Below are 24,194 nucleotides of genomic sequence, written 5' to 3'. Positions count from 1 at the left end.
ACATGGGGACCCTGAGTGTGTGTCAGTATTTAAAGGTGGTAATCATTATGTGTGTCAATATTTACATGGGGACCCTGAGTGTCTGTCAGTATTTAAAGGGGGTCACCATTAAGTGTATCAATATTTACATGGGCCCTTGAAAGCATGTCAGTATTTAAAGGGGGGTCACCTATAGTGTATCAATATATATATGGAGACCGAGTGTGTGTGTCAGTAATTAAAGGGGGTCACCATTAAGTGTATCAATATTTACATGGGGACCCTGAGCATGTGTGTCAGTATTTAAAGGGTGTCACCATTAAGTGTATCAATAGATACATGGGGCCCCTGAGTGTGTGTCAGTATTTAAAGGGTGTCACCATTAAGTGTATCAATATTTACATGGGGCCCCTGAGTGTGTGTTAGTATTTAAATGGAGTCATCATTAAGTGTATCAATATTTACATGGGGTCCCTGAGTGTGTGTTAGTATTTAAAGGGAGTCATCATTAAGTGTATCAATATTTACATGGGGTCCCTGAGTGTGTGTTAGTATTTAAAGGGAGTCATCATTAAGTTTCTCAGTATTTCCATGGGGACCCTGAGCGTGTGTGTCAGTATTTAAAGGGTGTCACCATTAAGTGTATCAATATTTACATGGGGCCCCTGAGTGTGTGTTAGTATTTAAATGGAGTCATCATTAAGTGTATCAATATTTACATGGGGTCCCTGAGTGTGTGTTAGTATTTAAAGGGAGTCATCATTAAATTTCTCAATATTTACATGGGGACCCTGAGCGTGTGTGTCAGTAATTAAAGGGGTTCACCATTAAGTGTATCTATATTTACATGGGGTCCAATTGTGTGTGTTAGTATTTAAAGGGGGTCATCATTAAGTGTCTCAATATTTACACGGGGACCCTGAGCTTGTGTCAGTATTTAAAGGGGGTCACCATTAAGTGTATCAATATTTATATGGGGACTCTGAGTGTGTGTCATTATTTAAAGGGGTTCACCGTTAAGTGTATCAGTACTTACGTGGGGACTCTGAGTGCATGTCAGTATTTAAAAAGTGTCACCTTTAAGTGTATCAATATTTACATGGAGACCCTGGGTGCATGTCAGTATTTAAAGGGTGTCACCATTAAGTGTATCAATACTTACATGGGGCCCCTGAGTGTGTGTTATTATTTAAAGGGAGTCATCATTAAATTTCTCAATATTTACATGGGGACCCTGAGCGTGTGTGTCAGTAATTAAAGGGGTTCACCATTAAGTGTATCTATATTTACATGGGGACCCTGAGTATGTATCAGTATTTAAAGAGGGTCACAATTAAGTATATTTATATTTATACGGTGACCCTGAGTGTATGTCAGTATTTAAAGGGGGTCACCATGAAGTGTATCAATATTTACATGGGGTCCCTGAGTGTGTGTCAGTATTTAAAGGGGGTAATCATTATGTGTGTCAATATTTACATGGGGACCCTGAGTGTGTGTCAGTATTTAATGGGGGTCACCATTAAGTGTATCAATATTTACACGGGCCCCTGAAAGCATGTCAGTATATAAAGGGGGTCACCTATAGTGTATCAATATTTACCAGGGGTCCCTGAGTGTGTGTCAGTATTTGAAGGGGGATCTTATTAAATGTATCAATATTTACATGGGGACCCTGAGGGTGTGTCAGTATTTAAAGGGGGTCATCATTCAGTGTGTCAATATTTACATGGGGACCCTGAGTGTGTGTCAGTATTTAATGGGGGTCACCATTAAGTGTATCAATACTTACATGGGGCCCCTGAGTGTGTGTTATTATTTAAAGGGAGTCATCATTAAATTTCTCAATATTTACATGGGGACCCTGAGCGTGTGTGTCAGTAATTAAAGGGGTTCACCATTAAGTGTATCTATATTTACATGGGGTCCAATTGTGTGTGTTAGTATTTAAAGGGGGTCATCATTAAGTGTCTCAATATTTACACGGGGACCCTGAGCTTGTGTCAGTATTTAAAGGGGGTCACCATTAAGTGTATCAATATTTATATGGGGACTCTGAGTGTGTGTCATTATTTAAAGGGGTTCACCGTTAAGTGTATCAGTACTTACGTGGGGACTCTGAGTGCATGTCAGTATTTAAAAAGTGTCACCTTTAAGTGTATCAATATTTACATGGAGACCCTGGGTGCATGTCAGTATTTAAAGGGTGTCACCATTAAGTGTATCAATACTTACATGGGGCCCCTGAGTGTGTGTTATTATTTAAAGGGAGTCATCATTAAATTTCTCAATATTTACATGGGGACCCTGAGCGTGTGTGTCAGTAATTAAAGGGGTTCACCATTAAGTGTATCTATATTTACATGGGGACCCTGAGTATGTATCAGTATTTAAAGAGGGTCACAATTAAGTATATTTATATTTATACGGTGACCCTGAGTGTATGTCAGTATTTAAAGGGGGTCACCATGAAGTGTATCAATATTTACATGGGGTCCCTGAGTGTGTGTCAGTATTTAAAGGGGGTAATCATTATGTGTGTCAATATTTACATGGGGACCCTGAGTGTGTGTCAGTATTTAATGGGGGTCACCATTAAGTGTATCAATATTTACACGGGCCCCTGAAAGCATGTCAGTATATAAAGGGGGTCACCTATAGTGTATCAATATTTACCAGGGGTCCCTGAGTGTGTGTCAGTATTTGAAGGGGGATCTTATTAAATGTATCAATATTTACATGGGGACCCTGAGGGTGTGTCAGTATTTAAAGGGGGTCATCATTCAGTGTGTCAATATTTACATGGGGACCCTGAGTGTGTGTCAGTATTTAATGGGGGTCACCATTAAGTGTATCAATATTTACACGGGCCCCTGAAAGCATGTCAGTATATAAAGGGGGTCACCTATAGTGTATCAATATTTACCAGGGGTCCCTGAGTGTGTGTCAGTATTTGAAGGGGGATCTTATTAAATGTATCAATATTTACATGGGGACCCTGAGGGTGTGTCAGTATTTAAAGGGGGTCATCATTCAGTGTGTCAATATTTACAGGGGGTCCCTGAGTGTGTGTCAGTATTTAAAGAGTTCAACATTAAGTGTATCAATATTTACATGGGGACCCTGAGTGTATGTCAGGATTTAAAGGGTTCACCATTAAGTGTAACAATATTTACATGGGACCCTGAGTGTGTGTCAGTATTTAAAGGGGGTCACCATTAGGCGTATCAATATTTAAATGGGGACCCTGAGTGTGTATCAGTATTTAAAAAAGGTCACAATTAAGTATATCTATATTTATATGATGACCCTGAGTGCATGTCAGTATTTAAAGGGGGTCACCATTAAGTGTATCAATATTTACACGGGGTCCATGAGTGTGTGTCAGTATTTAAAGGGGGTAATCATTATGTGTGTCAATATTTACATGGGGACCCTGATTGTCTGTCAGTATTTAAAGGGGGTCACCATTAAGTGTATCAATGTTTACACGGGCACTCTTAGTGTCTGTCAGTATTTAAAAGAGTCACCATTAAGTGTGTCAATATTTACATGGGAACTCTGAGTGTGTGTCAGTATTTAATGGGGGTCACCATTATGTGTATCAATATTTACAGGGGGTCGCTGAGTGTGTGTCAGTATTTGAAAGGGAACCTGATTAAATGTATCAATATTTACATGGGGAACCTGAGGTTGTGTCAGTATCTAAAAGTGGGTCACCATTAAATATATCAATATTTACATAGGGACCCTGAGTGTGTGTCAGTGTTTAAAGGGGGTCACCTATAGTGTATCAATATTTACATGGGGACCCGGAGTATGTGTCAGTATTTACAAGGGGTCACCATTAAGTATATCAATATTTACATGGGGACCCTGAATGTGTGTCAGTATTTAAAGGGGGTCACCTATAGTGTGTCAATATTTACATGGGGACCCGGAGTATGTGTCAGTATTTAAAGGGGGTCACCATTAAGTGTATCAATATTTACATTGGGATCCTGAGTGCATGTCAGTATTTAAAAGGGGTCACCATTAAGTGTATCAATATTTACATGGGGTCCCTGAGCGTGTGTGTCAGTAATTAAAGGGGATCATAATTAAGTGTATCAATATTTACATGGGGTCCCTGAGTGTGTGTTAGTATTTAAAGGGGGTCACCATTAAGTGTATCAATATTTACATGGGGACCCTGAGCGTGTGTCTGTATTTAAAGGGTGTCACCACTAAGTGTATTTATATTTACATGGAGAACCTGATCCTGTGTCCGTATTTAGAGGGGGACACGATTAAATGTATCAGCATTTAAATGAGGACTCTGAGTGTGTGTCCATATTTCAAGGGGGCCACCATTAAGTGTATCTAGATGTACATGGGGACCCTGAGTATGTGCCAGTATTTAAAGGGGGTCACCATTACGTGTATCTATATTTACATGGGGACCCTGAGTGCATGTCAGTATTTAAAAGGGGTCACCATTAAGTGTATCAATATTTACATGGGGACCCTGAGTGTGTGTCAGTATTTAAAGGGGGTCACCATTAAGTGTATCAATATTTACATGGGGAGCCTAAGTGTGTGTCAGTGTTTAAAGGGGGTCACCATGAAGTGTATCAATATTTACATGGGGTCTCTGAGTGTGTGTCAGTATTTAAAGGGGTTCACCATTAAGTGTATCTAGATGTACATGGGGACCCTGAGTATGTGCCAGTATTTAAAGGGGGTCACCATTACGTGTATCTATATTTACATGGGGACCCTGAGTGTGTGTCAGTATTTAAAGGGGTTCCCAATAAGTGTGTCAGTATCTACCGGGGTCCTTGAATGTGTGCCAGTATTTAAAGGGGTTCCTCATTCAGTGTCTCAATATTTACAGCAATTCCATGAGTGTGTGTCAGTATATAAAGGGGGTCCATGTTAGGTGTGACAATATTTACATGCCGTCCCTAAGTATTTGTCAGTATTTAAAGTCTTCCCCATTAAATGTGTTAATATTTACAGGGGCTCCCGGAGTGAGTGTCAGTATTTAAAGGGGGTCATCATTAATTGTGTCAATTTTACAGGGGGTCCCTGGCGTGTGTTAGTATATAAAGGGGGCCCATATTAGGTGCGTCAATATTTACAGGGGATCCTTTAATGTGTGTCAGTATTTAAAGGGTGTCCTCATCAAGTGCTACAACATTTACAGGTGCTCCTTGAGTGTGTGTCAGCATTTAAAGGGGATCCCCACTGATTGTTTCTATGTTTGTAAGGGGTCCCTGAGTGTGTGTCAGTATTTAAGGGGATCCCCATTCAGTGTGTCAGTATTTATAGGGGTCCTTGAGTGTATGTCAGTATTTAAAGGTGGTCCGCATTAAGTGTGTCACTGTTTACAGGAATATTTATTGAAGGTAAGAATAAATTTTCCTGCCATGTCCCCTCAGGTGACACGGTCACATGAGCTGGGACATATCCATTACTTTTATTTAAAAACTTTCCAAACATTTTAATTCCCTCATTAAACCTCTTCCCACCCATGGATGAGGTTTCATGTTTTTCAGAAGGCTGCCTTGGCTCTTCACCATCTGCTAACCTAAAGGTTGGATGGACAGGTCCATGAATGGTTTAATTATTTTTTTCGTGGCCTTGATAGGCCGTTGTCAGGTCAGCGAGAGCGCAGTCGAGTCTGTTGCCTGCCTGCCAAACTGAAAATCTAAATGACAGAAATGTAATTTTACGCCTCGGCAAGCAGGCCCCGCCCCCGCTCACTGACCAGAAAATGCTGCCGTAAGTTTGTCACTATTTACAGGGGATCCCTTAGTGTGTGCCACTATTTACAGTGGGTCTCTTAGGTGTTTCCATATTTGAAGGGGGTTTCCATTAAGTGTATCAATTTTAACATGGGGACCCTGGGTGTGTGTCAGTATTTAAATGTGGTCACCATTAAGTGTATCAATATTTACATGGGATCCCTGAGCATGTGTGTCAGTATTTAAAGGCTGTCACCATTAAGTGTATCAATATATATATGGAGACCCTGAGTGTGTGTGTCAGTATTTAAAGGGTGTCACCATTAAGTGTATCAGTATATATATGGGGACCCTGAGTGTGTGTCCGTATTTAAAGGGGGTCACCATTAAGTGTATCAATATTTACATGGGGTCCCTGAGTGTGTATCAGTATTTAAAGAGGGTCACCATTAAGTATATCTATATTTATACGGTGACCCTGAGCGCATGTCAGAATTTAAAGGGAGTCACCATTAAGTGTATCAATATTTACATGGGGTACCTGAGTGTGTGTCAGTATTTAAAGGGGGTAATTATTATGTGTGTCAATATTTTCATGGGGACCCTGAGTGTGTGTCAGTATTTAAAGAGGTGTCACCATTAAGTGTATCAAAATTTACATGGGTTCCATGAGTGTGTGTCAGTATTTAAAAGGTGTCACCATTAAGTGTATCAATATTTAACATGGGGACCCTGAGTGTGTGTCAATATTTAAAGGGTTCACCATTAAGTGTATCAATATTTACATGGGGACCCTGAGTGTGTGTCAGTATTTAAAGAGGTGTCACCTTTAAGTGTATCAAAATTTACATGGGGTCCATGAGTGTGTGTCAGTATTTAAAGGTGGTCACCGTTAAGTGTATCAGTATTTACATGGGGACTCTTTGAGTGCATGTCAGTATTTAAAAAGTGTCACCATTAAGTGTATCAATATTTCCATGGATTCTGGGTGCATGTCAGTATTTAAAGCGGGTCACAATTATGTGTATCAATATGTACATGGGGACCCTGTGCGTGTGTGTAAGTATTTAAATGGTGTCACCATTAAGCGTATCAATACTTACATGGGGACCTGAGCGTGTGTATCAGTAATTAAAGGTGTTCAACATTAAGTGTATCAATATTTACATGCGGACCCTGAGTGTGTGTCAGTATTTAAATGGTTCACCATTAAGTGTATCAATATTTACATGGGGTGCCTGAGCGTGTATCAGTATTTAAAGGGGGTCACCATTAAATGCACCAGCATATACATGGGGACTCTGAGTGTGTTTCCACATTTCAAGGGGGTCACCATTAAGTGTATCAATATTTACATGGGGTCCCGGAATGTATGTCAGTATCTAAAGGGGGGTCACCTATAGTGTATCAATATTTACATGGGGACCCGGAGTATGTGTCAGTATTTAAAGGGGGTCACCATTAAGTGTATCAATATTTACATTGGGATCCTGAGTGCATGTCAGTATTTAAAAGGGGTCACCATTAAGTGTATCAATATTTACATGGGGTCCCTGAGCGTGTGTGTCAGTAATTAAAGGGGATCATAATTAAGTGTATCAATATTTACATGGGGTCCCTGAGTGTGTGTTAGTATTTAAAGGGGGTCACCATTAAGTGTATCAATATTTACATGGGGTCCCTGAGTGTGTGTTAGTATTTAAAGGGGGTCATCATTAAGTTTCTCAATATTTACATGGGGACCCTGAGCGTGTGTCTGTATTTAAAGGGTGTCACCACTAAGTGTATTTATATTTACATGGAGAACCTGTTCCTGTGTCCGTATTTAGAGGGGGACACGATTAAATGTATCAGCATTTACATGGGGACTCTGAGTGTGTGTCCATATTTCAAGGGGGCCACCATTAAGTGTATTTAGATGTACATGGGGACCCTGAGTATGTGCCAGTATTTAAAGGGGGTCACCATTATGTGTATCTATATTTACATGGGGACCCTGAGTGCATGTCAGTATTTAAAAGGGGTCACCATTAAGTGTATCAATATTTACATGGGGAGCCTAAGTGTGTGTCAGTGTTTAAACGGGGTCACCATGAAGTGTATCAATATTTACATGGGGTCTCTGAGTGTGTGTCAGTATTTAAAGGGGTTCACCATTAAATGTATCTAGATGTACATGGGGACCCTGAGTATGTGCCAGTATTTAAAGGGGGTTACCATTACGTGTATCTATATTTACATGGGGACCCTGAGTGTGTGTCAGTATTTAAAGGGGTTCCCAATAAGTGTGTCAGTATCTACCGGGGTCCTTGAATGTGTGCCAGTATTTAAAGGGGTTCCTCATTCAGTGTCTCAATATTTACAGCAATTCCATGAGTGTGTGTCAGTATATAAAGGGGGTCCATGTTAGGTGTGACAATATTTACATGCCGTCCCTAAGTATTTGTCAGTATTTAAAGTCTTCCCCATTAAATGTGTTAATATTTACAGGGGCTCCCGGAGTGAGTGTCAGTATTTAAAGGGGATCATCATTAATTGTGTCAATATTTACAGGGGGTCCCTGGCGTGTGTTAGTATATAAAGGGGGCCCATATTAGGTGCGTCAATATTTACAGGGGATCCTTTAATGTGTGTCAGTATTTAAAGGGTGTCCTCATCAAGTGCTACAACATTTACAGGTGCTCCTTGAGTGTGTGTCAGCATTTAAAGGGGATCCCCACTGATTGTTTCTATGTTTGTAAGGGGTCCCTGAGTGTGTGTCAGTATTTAAGGGGATCCCCATTCAGTGTGTCAGTATTTATAGGGGTCCTTGAGTGTATGTCAGTATTTAAAGGTGGTCCGCATTAAGTGTGTCACTGTTTACAGGAAAATTTATTGAAGGTAAGAATAAATTTTCCTGCCATGTCCCCTCAGGTGACACGGTCACATGAGCTGGGACATATCCATTACTTTTATTTAAAAACTTTCCAAACATTTTAATTCCCTCATAAAACCTCTTCCCGCCCGTAGATGAGGTTTCATGTTTTTCAGAAGGCTGCCTTGGCTCTTCACCATCTGCTAACCTAAAGGTTGGATGGACAGGTCCATGAATGGTTTAATTATTTTTTTCATGGCCTTGATAGGCCGTTGTCAGGTCAGCGAGAGCGCAGTCGAGTCTGTTGCCTGCCTGCCAAACTGAAAATCTAAATGACAGAAATGTAATTTTACGCCTCGGCAAGCAGGCCCCGCCCCCGCTCACTGACCAGAAAATGCTGCCGTAAGTTTGTCACTATTTACAGGGGATCCCTTAGTGTGTGCCACTATTTACAGTGGGTCTCTTAGGTGTTTCCATATTTGAAGGGGGTTTCCATTAAGTGTATCAATATTAACATGGGGACCCTGGGTGTGTGTCAGTATTTAAATGTGGTCACCATTAAGTGTATCAATATTTACATGGGATCTCCGAGCATGTGTGTCAGTATTTAAAGGCTGTCACCATTAAGTGTATCAATATATATATGGAGACCCTGAGTGTGTGTGTCAGTATTTAAAGGGGGTCACCATTAAGTGTATCAATATTTACATGGGGACCCTGAGTGTGTATCAGTATTTAAAGGGGGTCACCATTAAGTGTATCTATATTTACATGAGGTCCCTGAGTGTGTGTTAGTATTTAAAGGGGGTCACCATGAAGTGTCTCAATATTTACATGGGGACCCTGAGTGTGTGTCAGTATTTAAAGGGGGTCACCATTAAGTGTATCTATATTTACATGAGGTCCCTGAGTGTGTGTTAGTATTTAAAGGGGGTCACCATGAAGTGTCTCAATATTTGCATGGGGACCCTGAGTGTGTGTTAGTATTTAAAGGGGGTCACCATTAAGTCTATCAGTATTTACATGGGGACCCTGAGTGTGTGTCAGTATTTAAAGGGGATCACCATTATGTGTGTCAATATTTACATGGGGACCCTGTGTGTGTGTCAGTATTTAAAGGGGGTCACCATTAGGTGTATTTATATTTAGATGCGAACACTGCGTGTGTGTCAATATTTAAAGGGGTCACCATTAAGTGTGTCAATATTTACTTGGGGAACCCGAGTGTGTGTCAGTATTTAAAGGGGGTCACCATTAAGTGTGTCAATATTTACATGCGGCCATGAGTGCGTGTGTCAGTATTTAAAGGGGGTCACCATTAAGAATATCACTATTACATGGGGACCCTGCGTGTGTGTCAGTATTTAAAGGAGGTCACCATTAAGTGTGTCAATATTTACATGCGGCCCTGAGTGTGTGTTAGTATTTAAAGGGGATCACCATTAAGTGTATCAATATTTACATATGGACCCTGAATGTGTGTCATTATTTAAAGGGGTTCACCATTAAGTGTATCAGTATTTACATGGGGACCCTGAGCGTGTGTGTCAGTATTTAAAGATGGTCACCATTAAGTGTATTTATATTTACATGGAGACCCTGAGTCTTGTCCGTATTTAAAGGGGGTCACCATTAAGTGTATCTATATTTACATGGGGACCCTGAGTGTGTGTCAGTATTTAAAGGGGTTCCCAATAAGTGTGTCAGTATCTACCGGCGTCCTTGACTGTGTGCCAGTATTTAAAGGGGTTCCTCATTCAGTGTCTCAATATTTACAGCAATTTCATGAGTGTGTGTCAGTTAATAAAGTGGGACCATATTAGGTATGTCAATATTTACATGGTGTCCCTAAGTATTTGTCAGTATTTAAAGTCTTCCCCATTAAATGTGTTAATATTTACAAGGGGTCCGGAGTGAGTGTCAGTATTTAAAGGGGGTCATCATTAATTGTGTCAATATTTACAGGGGGTCCCTGGCGTATGTCAGTATATAAAGGGGGCCCATATTAGGTGCGTCAATATTTACAGGGGATCCTTTAATGTGTGTCAGTATTTAAAGGGTGTCCTCATTAAGTTGCGTAACATTTACAGGTGCTCCTTGAGTGTGTGTCAGCATTTAAAGGGGATCCCCATTAATTGCCTCTATGTTTGTAGGGGGTCCCTGAGTGTGTGCCAGTATTTAATGGCTCCCCATTCAGTGTGTCAGTATTTATAGGGGTCCTTGAGTGTATGTCAGTATTTAAAGGTGGTCTGCATTAAGTGTGTCACTATTTACATGAAAATTTATTGAAGGTAAGAATAAATTTTCCTGCCATGTCCCCTCAGGTGACACTGTCACATGAGCTGGGACATATCCATTACTTTTATTTAAAAACTTACCAAACATTTTTAATGCCCTCATAAAACCTCTTCCCGCCCGTGGATGAGGTTTCATGCTTTTTCAGAAGGCTGCCTGGGCTCTTCACCATCCTGCTAACCTAAAGGTTGGATGGGCAGGTCCACGAATGGTTTAATTATGTTTTTCATGGCCTTAATAGGCCGTTGTCAGGTCGGCGGGAGCGCAGCCGAGTCTGTTGCCAGCCCGCCAAACTGAAAATCTAAATGACAGAAATGTAATTTTACGCCTTGGCAAGCCGGCCCCACCCCCGCTCACTGACCAGAAAATGCTGCCCTAAGTTTGTCACTATTTACAGGGGATCCCTTAGTGTGTGTCAATATTTACAGTGGGTCTCTTAGGTGTTTCTGTATTTGAAGGGGGGTCTCCATTAAGTGTATCAATTTTTAAATGGGGACTCTGTGTCTGTATGTCAGTATTTAAAAAGTGTCACCTTTAAGTGTATCAATATTTACATGGAGATCCTGGGTGCATGTCAGTATTTAAAGGGGGTCACCATTAAGTGTATCAATATTTACATGGGATCCCTGACCGTGTGTGTCAGTAATTAAAGGGGTTCACATTTAAGTGTATCTATATTTACATGGGGTCCCTGAGTGTGTGTTAGTATTTAAAGGGGGTCATCGTTAAGTGTCTCAATATTTACATGGGGACCCTGAGCGTGTGTCAGTATTTAAAGGGGGCCACCATTAAATGCAACAATATTTACATGGGGACCACGAGTGTATGTCAGGATTTAAAGGGGTCACCATTAAGTGTATCAATATTTACATGGGGGCTCTGTGTGTGTGTCCATATTTCAAGGGGGTCACCATTAAGTGTGTCAATATTTACATAGGGACTCTGTGTCTGTATGTCAGTATTTAAAGGGTGTCACCATTAAGTGTATCAATATATATATGGGAACCCTGGGTGTGTGTCCGTATTTAAAGGGGGTCACCATTAAGTGTATCAATATTTACATGGGGTCCCTGAGTGTGTATCAGTATTTAAAGAGTGTCACCATTAAGTATATCTATATTTATACGGTGACCCTGAGCGCATGTCAGTATTTAAAGGGAGTCACCATTAAGTGTATCAATATTTACATGGGGGTACCTGAGTGTGTGTCAGTATTTAAAGGGGGTAATTATTATGTGTGTCAATATTTACATGGGGACCCTGAGTGTGTGTCAGTATTTAAAGAGGTGTCACCATTAAGTGTATCAAAATTTACATGGGTTCCATGAGTGTGTGTCAGTATTTAAAAGGTGTCACCATTAAGTGTATCAATATTTAACATGGGGACCCTGAGTGTGTGTCAATATTTAAAGGGTTCACCATTAAGTGTATCAATATTTACATGGGGTCCCTGAGTGTCTGTCAGTATTTAAAGGGGGTAATCATTATGTGTGTCAATATTTACATGGGGACCCTGAGTGTGTGTCAGTATTTAAAGAGGTGTCACCTTTAAGTGTATCAAAATTTACATGGGGTCCATGAGTGTGTGTCAGTATTTAAAGGTGGTCACCGTTAAGTGTATCAGTATTTACATGGGGACTCTGAGTGCGTCAGTATTTAAAAAGTGTCACCATTAAGTGTATCAATATTTCCATGGATTCTGGGTGCATGTCAGTATTTAAAGCGGGTCACAATTATGTGTATCAATATGTACATGGGGACCCTGTGCGTGTGTGTCAGTATTTAAATGGTGTCACCATTAAGTGTATCAATATTTACATGGGGACCTGAGCGTGTGTGTCAGTAATTAAAGGTGTTCAACATTAAGTGTATCAATATTTACATGCGGACCCTGAGTGTGTGTCAGTATTTAAATGGTTCACCATTAAGTGTATCAATATTTACATGGGGTGCCTGAGCGTGTATCAGTATTTAAAGGGGGTCACCATTAAATGCACCAGCATATACATGGGGACTCTGAGTGTGTTTCCACATTTCAAGGGGGTCACCATTAAGTGTATCAATATTTACATGGGGTCCCAGAATGTATGTCAGTATCTAAAGGGGGGTCACCTATAGTGTATCAATATTTACATAGGGACCCTGCGTGTGTGTCAGTATTTAAAGAGAGGTCACCATTAAGTGTATCAATAACTACATGGGGTCCCTGAATGTGTGTCAGTATTTAAAGGGGGTCACCATTAGGTGTGTTAATATTTACATGCGGCCCTGAGTGTGTGTTAGTATTTAAAGGGGGTCACCATTAAGCGTATCAATATTTACATGGGGACACTGAGTGTGTCATTATTTAAAGGGGTTCACCATTAAGTTTATCAGTATTTACATGGGGACCCTGAGCGTATGTGTCAGTAATTAAAGGGGTTCACCATTAAGTGTATCAATATTTACATGGGGTCCCTGAGTGTGTGTCAGTATTTAAAGGGGCTCACCATTAAATGCCTCAATATTTACATGGGGACTATGAGTGTGTGTCAGTATTTAAAGGGTGTCACCATTAAGTGTATTTTTTTTTTGCATGGAGACCCTGAGTCTGTGTCTGTATTTAAAGGGGGTCACCATTAAGTGTATCTATATTTACATGGGGACCCTGAGTGTGTGTCAGTATTTAAAGCGAGTCACCATTAAATGTATCAATATTCACATGGAGACCCTGAGTGTGTGTCAGAATTTAAAGGGGTTCACCATTAAGTGTATCAATATTTACATGGGGTCCCTGAGTGTGTGTTAGTATTTAAAGGGGGTCATCATTAAGTGTCTCAATATTTATATGGGGACCCTGAGCGTGTGTGAATATTTAAAGGGGGTCACCATTAAGCGTATCAATATTTACATGGGGACACTGAATGTGTCATTATTTAAAGGGGTTCACCATTAAGTTTATCAGTGTTTACATGGGGACCCTGAGCGTATGTGTCAGTAATTAAAGGTGTTCACCATTAAGTGTATCAATATTTACATGGGGTCCCTGAGTGTGTGTCAGTATTTAAAGGGGCTCACCATTAAATGCCTCAATATTTACATGGGGACTATGAGTGTGTGTCAGTATTTAAAGGGTGTCACCATTAAGTGTATTTTTTTTTTGCATGGAGACCCTGAGTCTGTGTCCGTATTTAAAGGGGGTCACCATTAAGTGTATCTATATTTACATGGGGACCCTGAGTGTGTGTCAGTATTTAAAGCGAGTCACCATTAAATGTATCAATATTTACATGGAGACCCTGAGTGTGTGTCAGAATTTAAAGGGGTTCACCATTAAGTGTATCAATATTTACATGGGGTCCCTGAGTGTGTGTTAGTATTTAAAGGGGGTCATCAATAAGTGTCTCAATATTTATATGGGGACCCTGAGCGTGTGTGAGTATTTAAAGGGGCTCACCATTAAATTCCTCAATATTTACATGGGGGCTATGAGTGTGTGTCGGTATTTAAAGGGGGTCACCATTAAGTGTATTTATATTTACATGGGGACCCTGAGTGTGTGTCAGTGTTTAAAGGGGTTCACCATTAAGTGTATCTATATTTACATGGGGACCCTGTGTCAGTATTTAAAGGGGTTCCCATTAAGTGTGTCAGTATCTACCGAGGTCCTTGAATGTGTGCCAGTATTTAAAGGGGTTCCTCATTCAGTGTCTCAATATTTACAGCAATTCCATGAGTGTGTGTCAGTATATAAAGGGGGACCATATTAGGTGCATCAATATTTACAGGGTATCCTTTAATGTGTGTCAGTATTTAAAGGGTGTCCTCATCAAGTGCTACAACATTTACAGGTGCTCCTTGAGTGTGTGTCAGCATTTAAAAGGGGATCCCCATTAATTGCTTCTATGTTTGTAGGGGGTCCTTGAGTGTGTGTAAGAATTTAAGGGGGATCCCCATTCAGTGTGTCAGTATTTATAGGGGTCCTTGAGTGTATGTCAGTATTTAAAGGTGGTCCGCATTAAGTGTATCACTGTTTACAGGAAAATTTATTGAAGGTAAGAATAAATTTTCCTGCCATGTCCCCTCAGGTGACACTGTCACATAAGCTGGGACATATTCTTTACTTTTATTTAAAAAATTTTCAAACATTTTAATTCCCTCATAAAACCTCTGCCCGCCCATGGATGAGGTTTCATGCTTTTTCAGAAGGCAGCCTGGTCTCTTCACCATCCTGCTAACCTAAAGGTTGGATGGGCAGTTCCATGAATGATTTAATTATTTTTTTCATGGCCTTAATAGGCCGTTGTCAGGTCGGCGGGAGCGCAGCCGAGTCTGTCGCCTGCCCGCCAAACTGAAAATCTAAATGACAGAAATGTAAGTTTACACCTCGGCAAGCAGGCCCCGTCCCCGCCCACTGACCAGAAAATGCTGCCCTAAGTTTGTCACTATTTACAGGGGATCCCTTAGTGTGTGCCAATATTTACAGTGGGTCTCTTAGGTGTTTCTGTATTTGAGGGGGGTCTCCATTAAGTGTATCAATTTTTAAATGGGGACTCTGTGTCTGTATGTTAGTATTTAAAGGTGGTCACCATTAAGTGTATCAGTATTTACATGGGGACTCTGAGTGCATGTCAGTATTTAAAAAGTGTCACCTTTAAGTGCATCAATATTTACATGGGAACACTGAGCATGTGTGTCAGTAATTAAAGGGGTTCACCATTAAGTGTATCTATATTTACAGGGGGTCCCTGAGTGTGTGTTAGTAATTAAAGGGAGTCACCATTAAGTGTGTCAATATTTACATGGGGACCCTGAGTGTGTGTCAGCATTTAAAAGGTGTCACCATTAAGTGTATCAATATATATATGGGGACACTGAGTGTGTGTCAGTATTTAAAGGGGTCACCATTAAGTGTATCAATATTTACATGGTGTCCTTGAGTGTGTATCAGTATTTAAAGAGGGTCACAATGAGGTATATCTATATTTATACCGTGACCCTGAGTGCATGTCAGTGTTTAAAGGGGGTTACCATTAAGTGTATCAATATTTACAGGGGATAATCATTATGTGTGTCAATATTTACATGGGGACCCTGAGTGTGTGTCAGTATTTAAAGAGGGGTCACCATTAAGTGTATCAATATATACATGGGCCCCTGAAAGCATGTCAGTATTTATAGGGGGTCACCATTAAGTGTATCAATATTTACATGGGGACCCTGAGCGTTTATCAGTATTTAAAGGGCGCCACAATTAAATGCATCAATATTTACATGGGGACCACGAGTGTGTGTCAGGATTTAAAGGGGTCACCATTAAGTGAATCAATATTTACATGGGGACCACGAGTGTGTGTCAGGATTTAAAGGGTTCACCATTAAGTGTATCAATATTTACATGGGGACTCTGAGTGTGTGTCAGTATTTGAAGGGGGACCCGATTAAATGTGTCAGTATTTACATGGGGACTCTGAGTGTGTGTCCATATTTCAAGGGGGTCACCATTAAGTGTATCAATATTTACATGGGGTTCCTGAGTGTGTGTCAGTATTTAATGGGGGTCACCATTAAGTGTATCAATATTTACATGGGGACCCTGAGTGTGTGTCAGTATTTAATGGGGGTCACCATTAAGTGTATCGATATTTACATGGGCCCCTGAAAGCATGTCAGTACTTAAAAGGGGTCACCTATAGTGTATCAATATTTACAGGGGGTCCCTGAGTGTGTGTCAGTAATTTGAAGGGGGACCTGATTAAATGTATCAATATTTACATGGGGACCCTGAGTGTGTGTCAGTATTTAAAGGGGGTCACCATTAAGTGTGTCAATATTTACAGGGGCTCCCTGAGTGTGTGTCAGTATTTAAAGAGTTCAATATTCAGTGTATCAATATTTACATGGGGACCCTGAGTGTGTGTCAATATTTAAAGGGTTCACCATTAAGTGTATCAATATTTACATCGGGACCCTGAGTGTGTGTCACTATTTAAAGGGGGTCACCATTAAGTGTATCAATTTTACATGGGGACCCTGAGTGTGTGTCAGTGTTTAAAGGGGGTCACCTATAGTGTATCAATATTTACATGGGGACCCAGAGTATGTGTCAGTATTTAAAGGGGGTCACCATTAAGTGTATCAATATTTACATGGGGACCCTGAGTGTGCGTCAGTATTTAAAGGGGGCCACCTATAGCGTATCAATATTTACATGGGGACCCGGAGTATGTGTCAGTAGTTAAAGGGGGTCACCATTAAGTGTATCAGTATTTACATGGGGACCCTGAGTGCATGTCACTATTTAAAGGGGGTCACCATTAAGTGTATGAACATTTACATGGGGTCCATGAGTGTGTGTCAGTAATTAAAAGGGGTCACCATTAAGTGTATCAATATTTACATGGGGACCCTGAGTGTGTGTCAGTATTTAAAGGATGTCACCATTAAGTGTATCAATATTTACATGGGATCACTGAGTGTGTGTTAGTATTTAAAAGGGGGTCATCATTAAGTGTCTCAATATTTGCATGCGGACACTGAGTGTGTGTCAGTGTTTAAAGGTGGTCACCATTAATTGTATCAATATTTACATGGGGACACTGAGTCTGTGTGTCAGTATTTAAAGGGGGTCACCATTAAGTGTATCAATATTTACAGGGGGTCGCTGAGTGTGTGTCAGTATTTAAATGGGGTAATCATTATGTGTATCAATATTTACATGGTGACCCTGAGTGTGTTTCAGTATTTAAAGAGGTGTCACCATTAAGTGTATGAAAATTTACATGGGTTCCATGAGTGTGTGTCAGTATTTAAAAGGTGTCACCATTAAGTAAATCAATATTTACATGGGAACCCTGAGTGTGTGTCAGTATTTAAAGGGTTCACCATTAAGTGTATCAATATTTACATGGGGTCCCTGAGTGTGTGTCAGTATTTAAAAGGGGTAATCATTATGTGTGTCAATATTTACATGGGGACCCTGAGCGTGTGTCAGTATTTAAAGGGGGCCACCATTAAATGCATCAATATTTACATGGGGACCTTGAGTGTGTGTCAGGATTTAAAGGGTTTACCATTAAGTGTATCAATATTTACATGGGGACCGTGAGTGTGTGTCAGTATTTAAAGGGGGTCACCATTAAGTGTATCAATATATATATGGGGACCCCGAGTGTGTGTCAGTATTTAAAGGGGGTCACCATTAAGTGTATCAATATTTACATGGGGACCCTGAGTGTGTATCAGTATTTAAAGAGGGTCACAATTATGTATATCTATATTTATACGGGGACCCTGAGTGCATGTCAGTATTTAAAGGGGATCACCATTAAGCGTATCAATATTTACAAGGGGTCCCTGAGTGTGTGTCAGTATTTAAAGGGAGTAATCATTATGTATGTCAATATTTACATAGGGTCCCTGAGTGTGTGTCAGTATTTGAAGGGGGACCTGATTAAATGTATCAATATTTACATGGGGTCCCTAAGTGTGTGTCAGTATTTAAAGGGGGTCACCATTAAGTGTATCAATACTTACATGGGGACCCTGAGTGTGTGTTTGTATTTAAAGGTGGTCACCATTAAATGTATCAATATTTACATGGGGTCCCTAAGTGTGTGTCAGTATTTAAAGGGGGTCACCATTAAGTGTATCGATATTTACATGGGGTCCCTAAGGGTGTGTCAGTATTTAAAGGGGTTCACCATTAAGTGTATCGATATTTACATGGGGACCCTGAGTGTGTGTCAGTATTTAAAGGGGATCATCATTAAGTGTATCAATATTTACATGGGACCCTGAGTGTGTGTCGTTATTTAAAGGGGTTCACCATTAAGTGTATCAGTATTTAAATGGGGACCCTGAATGCGTGTCAGTATTTAAAGGGGGTCACCATTAAGTGTTTCAATATTTACAGGGGGTCCCTGAGTGTGTGACAGTATTTGAATAGGGGACCTGATTAAATGTATCAATATTTACATGGGGACTCTGAGTGTTTGTCAGTATTTAAATGGCGTCACCATTAAGTTTATCAACATTTACATGGGGATCCTGAGCGTGTGTCAGTTTTTAAAGGGGTTTCACAATTAAGTGTATCAGTATTTACATGGGGTTCCTGAGTGTGTGTCAGTATTTAAAGGAGGTCACCATTAAGTGTATCAATATTTACATGGGAACCCGTAGTATGTGTCAGTATTTAAAGGGAGTCACCATTAAGTGTATCAGTATTTACATGGGGACCCTGAGTGTGTGTCAGTATTTAATGGGGGTCACCATTAAGTGTATCAATATATATATGGAGACCCTGAGTGTGTGTCAGTATTTAAAGGGGGTCACCATTAATTGTATCAATATTTACATGGGGACCCTGAGTGTGTATCAGTATTTAAAGAGGGTCACAATTAAGTATATCTATATTTACACGGGGACCCTGAGTGCACGTCAGTATTTAAAGGGGGTCACCATTAAGTGTATCAATATTTACATGGGGACCCTGAGTGTGTATCAGTATTTAAATGGAGTAATCATTATGTATGTCAATATTTACATGGGGACCCTGAGTGTGTGTCAGTATTTAAAGAGGGGTCACCTTAAGTGTATCCATATTTACATGGGGACCTTGAGTGTGTGTCAGTATTTAAAGGGGGTCAGCATTAAGTGTATCAATATTTACATGAGGACTCTTGAGTGTGTGTTTGTATTTAAAGGGGGTCACCATTAAGTGTATCAATATTTACATGGGGACCCTGAGTGTGTGTTTGTATTTAAAGGTGGTTACCATTAAGTGTGTCAATATTTACATAGGGTCCCTGAGTGTGTGTCAGTATTTGAAGGGGGACCTGATTAAATGTATCAATATTTACATGGGGTCCCTAAGTGTGTGTCAGTATTTAAAGGGGGTCACCATTAAGTGTATCAATATTTACATGGGGACCCTGAGTGTGTGTTTGTATTTAAAGGTGGTTACCATTAAGTGTGTCAATATTTACATAGGGTCCCTGAGTGTGTGTCAGTATTTGAAGGGGGACCTGATTAAATGTATCAATATTTACATGGGGTCCCTAAGTGTGTGTCAGTATTTAAAGGGGGTCACCATTAAGTGTATCAATATTTACATGGGGACCCTGAGTGTGTGTTTGTATTTAAAGGTGGTTACCATTAAGTGTGTCAATATTTACATAGGGTCCCTGAGTGTGTGTCAGTATTTGAAGGGGGGACCTCATTAAATGTATCAATATTTACATGGGGTCCCTAAGTGTGTGTCAGTATTTAAAGGGGGTCACCATTAAGTGTATCGATATTTACATGGGGTCCCTGAGGGTGTGTCAGTATTTAAAGGGGTTCACCATTAAGTGTATCAATATTTACATGGGGAACCTGACTGTGTGTCAGTATTTAAAGGCGGTCACCATTAAGTGTATCAGTATTTACATGGGGACCCTGAGTGTGTGTGTCAGTATTTAAAGGGGGTCACCATTAAATGTGTCAATATTTACAGGGGGTCCCTGAGTGCGTGACAGTATTTGAATAGGGGACCTGATTAAATGTATCAGTATTTACATGGGGTTCCTGAGTGTGTGTCAGTATTTAAAGGAGGTCACCATTAAGTGTATCAATATTTACATGGGGACCCGTAGTATGTGTCAGTATTTAAAGGGAGTCACCATTAAGTGTATCAGTATTTACATGGGGTCCCTGAGTGTGTGTCAGTATTTAAAGGGGTCATCATTAAGTGTCTGAATATTTACATGGGGACTCTGAATGTGTGTCACTATTTAAAGGCGATCACCTATAGTTTATCAATATTTACGTGGGGACCCTGAGTGTGTGTCAGTATTTAAAGGGGTCATCATTAAGTGTATCAATATTTACATGGGACCCTGAGTGTGTGTCAGTATTTAAAGGTTGTCACCATTAAGTGTGTCAATATTTACATGGGGACCCTGAGTGTGTGTCACTATTTAAAGGTTGTCACCATTAAGTGTATCAATATTTACAGGGGGTCTTTGAGTGTGTGTCAATATTTAAAGGGTGTCTTAATTTGAACGTATGTTGAATGAATGTGCTTCCAGATTGTGTGGACTCAGACAGCAGTCACTATGAATCTTATGGAGAAGAGGAAGTATCTAGCAATAACCAAACCGCCTCCCTGCGACGGCTGCCAACAGACTCTCTGACACGGCCACTGCCACATTCCCGAATCTGTGGCTTTCTGTGGCGGAAGAAATGGCTGGGACAGTGGACTAAGCAGTTGTTTCTCATCAGAGACCAAGTTCTGATGGTAAGTTCCCCTAGGCCCTAATCTTTCAAGCTTTCACCTCCCTTCATTTGATCCATCCATTCCTGCGACCCCAACACTGCAGAGCACTCTACCTTAACCCCCCCACTCCCCCACCACCACTCGAGAGTCTCCTCCCTGCCCTGAGTTTCCTCTTACAATCACAAGCTTCATGTTGTCTAATCCTTACTTTCTCATTTCTCCTACATCGCAATCTATCCATGCTTCCCTTTCTCTCTACACTGCACACACTAACACACAGACTCACAATCACCCAGGCGCACTCTCATCCATGTGTGTGTGCACCAGTCAGGTAAAACCCATTGGGAGTTGAGATCACCCTGAATAATGGGCAGTGGTTGCAAACCTGACCTGTTAGATGTGAGTGTTTGAGAGCAAGCTGTTGACACAGTCAGCGTACTAAGTTAACTCCCTGAATCTTTATCATTACTTAGTTCAGTGTTTGGTCTGAAAGGTGACCATATATTTGAATAACTTATTCTCTCTCTCACACTTAATGGTGACTTCCACGAGCTTGAAACCTTCACCTAGTTTCACCATTTAAGTAAACAGACATCTCGGTGGCTATCTATATATTTCATTGATGTACGCTGGTAAAGTGGAGTTGAGGTGTAATACTAGCCATGATCTTACTGAATGGTGCAGGAGGCTCGAGGGGCTATTCCAGCTCCTGTTTCTTATCTGTCCCTAGGATGGAAGGCAAAGAAAGGAATAGGTAAGAATGAGCGAGAAGAGTCCAGGCCACTAGTTCCTATCATAGTCTCAGCGAGCTGTACACAGACAGGTATGAGAGACCGATACATCAAATCTGTGAGGTTGGGTGTAGACTGCAGATACTAATGCTGTGAGACTGGCCTGTGTCTGGGTCCACTCATCTCAATGCAACAGTCATGAAGAGATATTAATGGGTATAATATTATTGGAAATTACTTTTAAATTGGACTTGCAGTAGAGTCTGTGTCTGTGTGTGTGTCTGTATGTGGCTAAATTAGATTAAAACCAGCTAGTCTGGGTGCTTTGATGTATAGTAATTTGAGATATTAATTAGATAAAAGGATAGAAGATAAAAAGTACATTTGCATTTGTTAAATAAACCATTCAGAAGAATGGGTGAAATCTTGCACCTAGCTGAAAGACACCAAGCAATGTGTATATATTATTATTAAAATAGGTGGAATGAAAGGATTATTGTTGGGAGAGGTAAAATTAAAAAACCTAGTAATACAATGGAACATTTACATTCAAAGGGAAAGCTAGGTGCAAACCGAAAGGAGTTTGTGTGTGCAAGGCAGAGGCATTTAACATCCAGCCAGCCTGTAAACCTACAACTGTCTGCAAGAGAACCAAATTGAAAGGAACCTCATTTTGAATTCAAAAGGTCAAATGTGCTTAGCCTGGTGTCTCTTTAAAGTCTATGGATTATTGTTGCCTTGGTGAAGGTTTACCTGGGAGTGATTAATTTGGGGATTTGTCTAAAAGTTATGATAGTAATTTGTAGACATGTGTATGTGTTTAATTTGCTGTTAAATTAATAAATGTTTAATTTAGTTTATATAAAAACCTCTTGAGATTTGGTGGTCTTATTCCTGAATTCAGAGCTGCATCTCAGACATACCAATTGAAAATATAGGTTATGACAGTTGTTTCAAGTTTCCCTCTGGGATTTAAACAACTCAGCCTTTACCAACTACTGGGTCATAATAGCAACTAATCTGTGAATTACCTCATATCCTTCAGTGCTTAACCCCATTTGATTCTCCTCTCCCACAGTGTTATAAGTGTATGAAGGACCAGTATCCCCTGATGGAGCTCAGCCTGCAGGGATCGCGTGTTGCGTACAAGTTCAAACGCAGTAAGAAGATACAGCACGAGCTTAAGATTACGACAGCGAGTAATGAGACTTTGGTGCTTGGGCTGCAGAGTCGTGAGCAGACTGAGGACTGGCGGAAGGTTTGGAGGTGTTAGCACCAGAAATTCAACTCAGTGACTAATTAGTACAGTGATTATAAGTGATTAACTACTGTTATAACCTCTGATATGAGTGACTAACCAGTACAGGCATCACGGTTATGGGTGACTAACCAGCTTAGTAATGACTGACTAGTAAATTAACCCTTGTTATGGGGGGCTAACTAACAGTTATTCTTCTTATGGGGCACTAATAAGTACAGTAATCCATTTCACAAGGGAATAACTAGTATAGTAACCATGGTTCTGGGTAACTAACTAATACAGTGAACCTTGTTAAATGTGATTCACTACTACATTAACTCGTGTTAGCGAGGGATTAACTAGTACAGTTACTATGATTATGGAGGAACTTACAAGTACAATAACTCTTGTCACGGGAGACTACCTCTTACATTATGCCTTGTTCTGGGGAACTAATTAATGCAGTAACCCTTGTTAAGAAGCAGTTTGGCATAAGCATATAATTCAGAAGCCTGTTTGGCTCAAGGTAATAAAATATTTGTCATTATAAGCTAAAAGTTACAAAAGTCTGAAAAATGGGTTTAATTCTAACACCCATGATCTAATGAAATGGGTGGGAGGTTACTGTCTGAATGATAAACTTCTGTTGTTCCAAAAAGAAGGGAAATCAGGAATCATGATTACAGACTTGTCCTGTCACACACTCAGGGAGAAAGCAATTTATCTGATCAGTGTAGCTGGCTTGGACATATCAAATTTTGTAATAAATGTTGCTTCAGGATGCTCAATAGTACAGGGTGAAGAGACACTGTCCTGTGCAGTGGCAAGACTTGGCAGCCAGAGTCTGCCTGCTTTGCTTCCCAGGCTCTGCTGAGCTAGTTGCTACCTTCAGCCTTGGGTTCGGAGGGCACATTTGGCCAGATGTTGATTAGTAGTTTAGTAGGGCTGCAACATTCCCATACTCCTGTCATATTGCAGGAAGAGAATGGTTTCTTGACTGAGGTGCTGGTGCATGTGCAACCAGGTCAACGTGGTGGGGAGGTTGGATGGGGTAGGGAAGAGAAACAAAGGGGCAATGCATGTGAAAAATGAATCAACCTTAAAGAAAACCAGATTTGTCTTGGGGCCT

The 24,194-nt window shown here is 40.4% G+C and overlaps 1 protein-coding gene across 3 annotated transcripts in view; it reads left to right on the top strand.

Annotated features, from left to right (window-relative positions):
- Positions 1–24,194, top strand: part of LOC121290187 (actin filament-associated protein 1-like) — a 367,344-nt gene that overhangs the window by 328,530 nt on the left and 14,620 nt on the right. For all 3 annotated transcript variants that reach the window (XM_041210445.1, XM_041210444.1, XM_041210446.1), the window contains 2 exons: positions 20,907–21,115; positions 22,904–23,083. In XM_041210445.1, coding sequence (XP_041066379.1) covers positions 20,907–21,115; positions 22,904–23,083 — 389 coding nt within the window. The remainder of the gene's footprint in view (positions 1–20,906; positions 21,116–22,903; positions 23,084–24,194) is intronic.

The sequence above is a fragment of the Carcharodon carcharias genome, chromosome 17 (assembly GCF_017639515.1).
Source record: "Carcharodon carcharias isolate sCarCar2 chromosome 17, sCarCar2.pri, whole genome shotgun sequence".
NCBI lineage: Eukaryota > Metazoa > Chordata > Chondrichthyes > Lamniformes > Lamnidae > Carcharodon > Carcharodon carcharias.
This window is presented reverse-complemented; position numbering and strand designations above follow the sequence as displayed.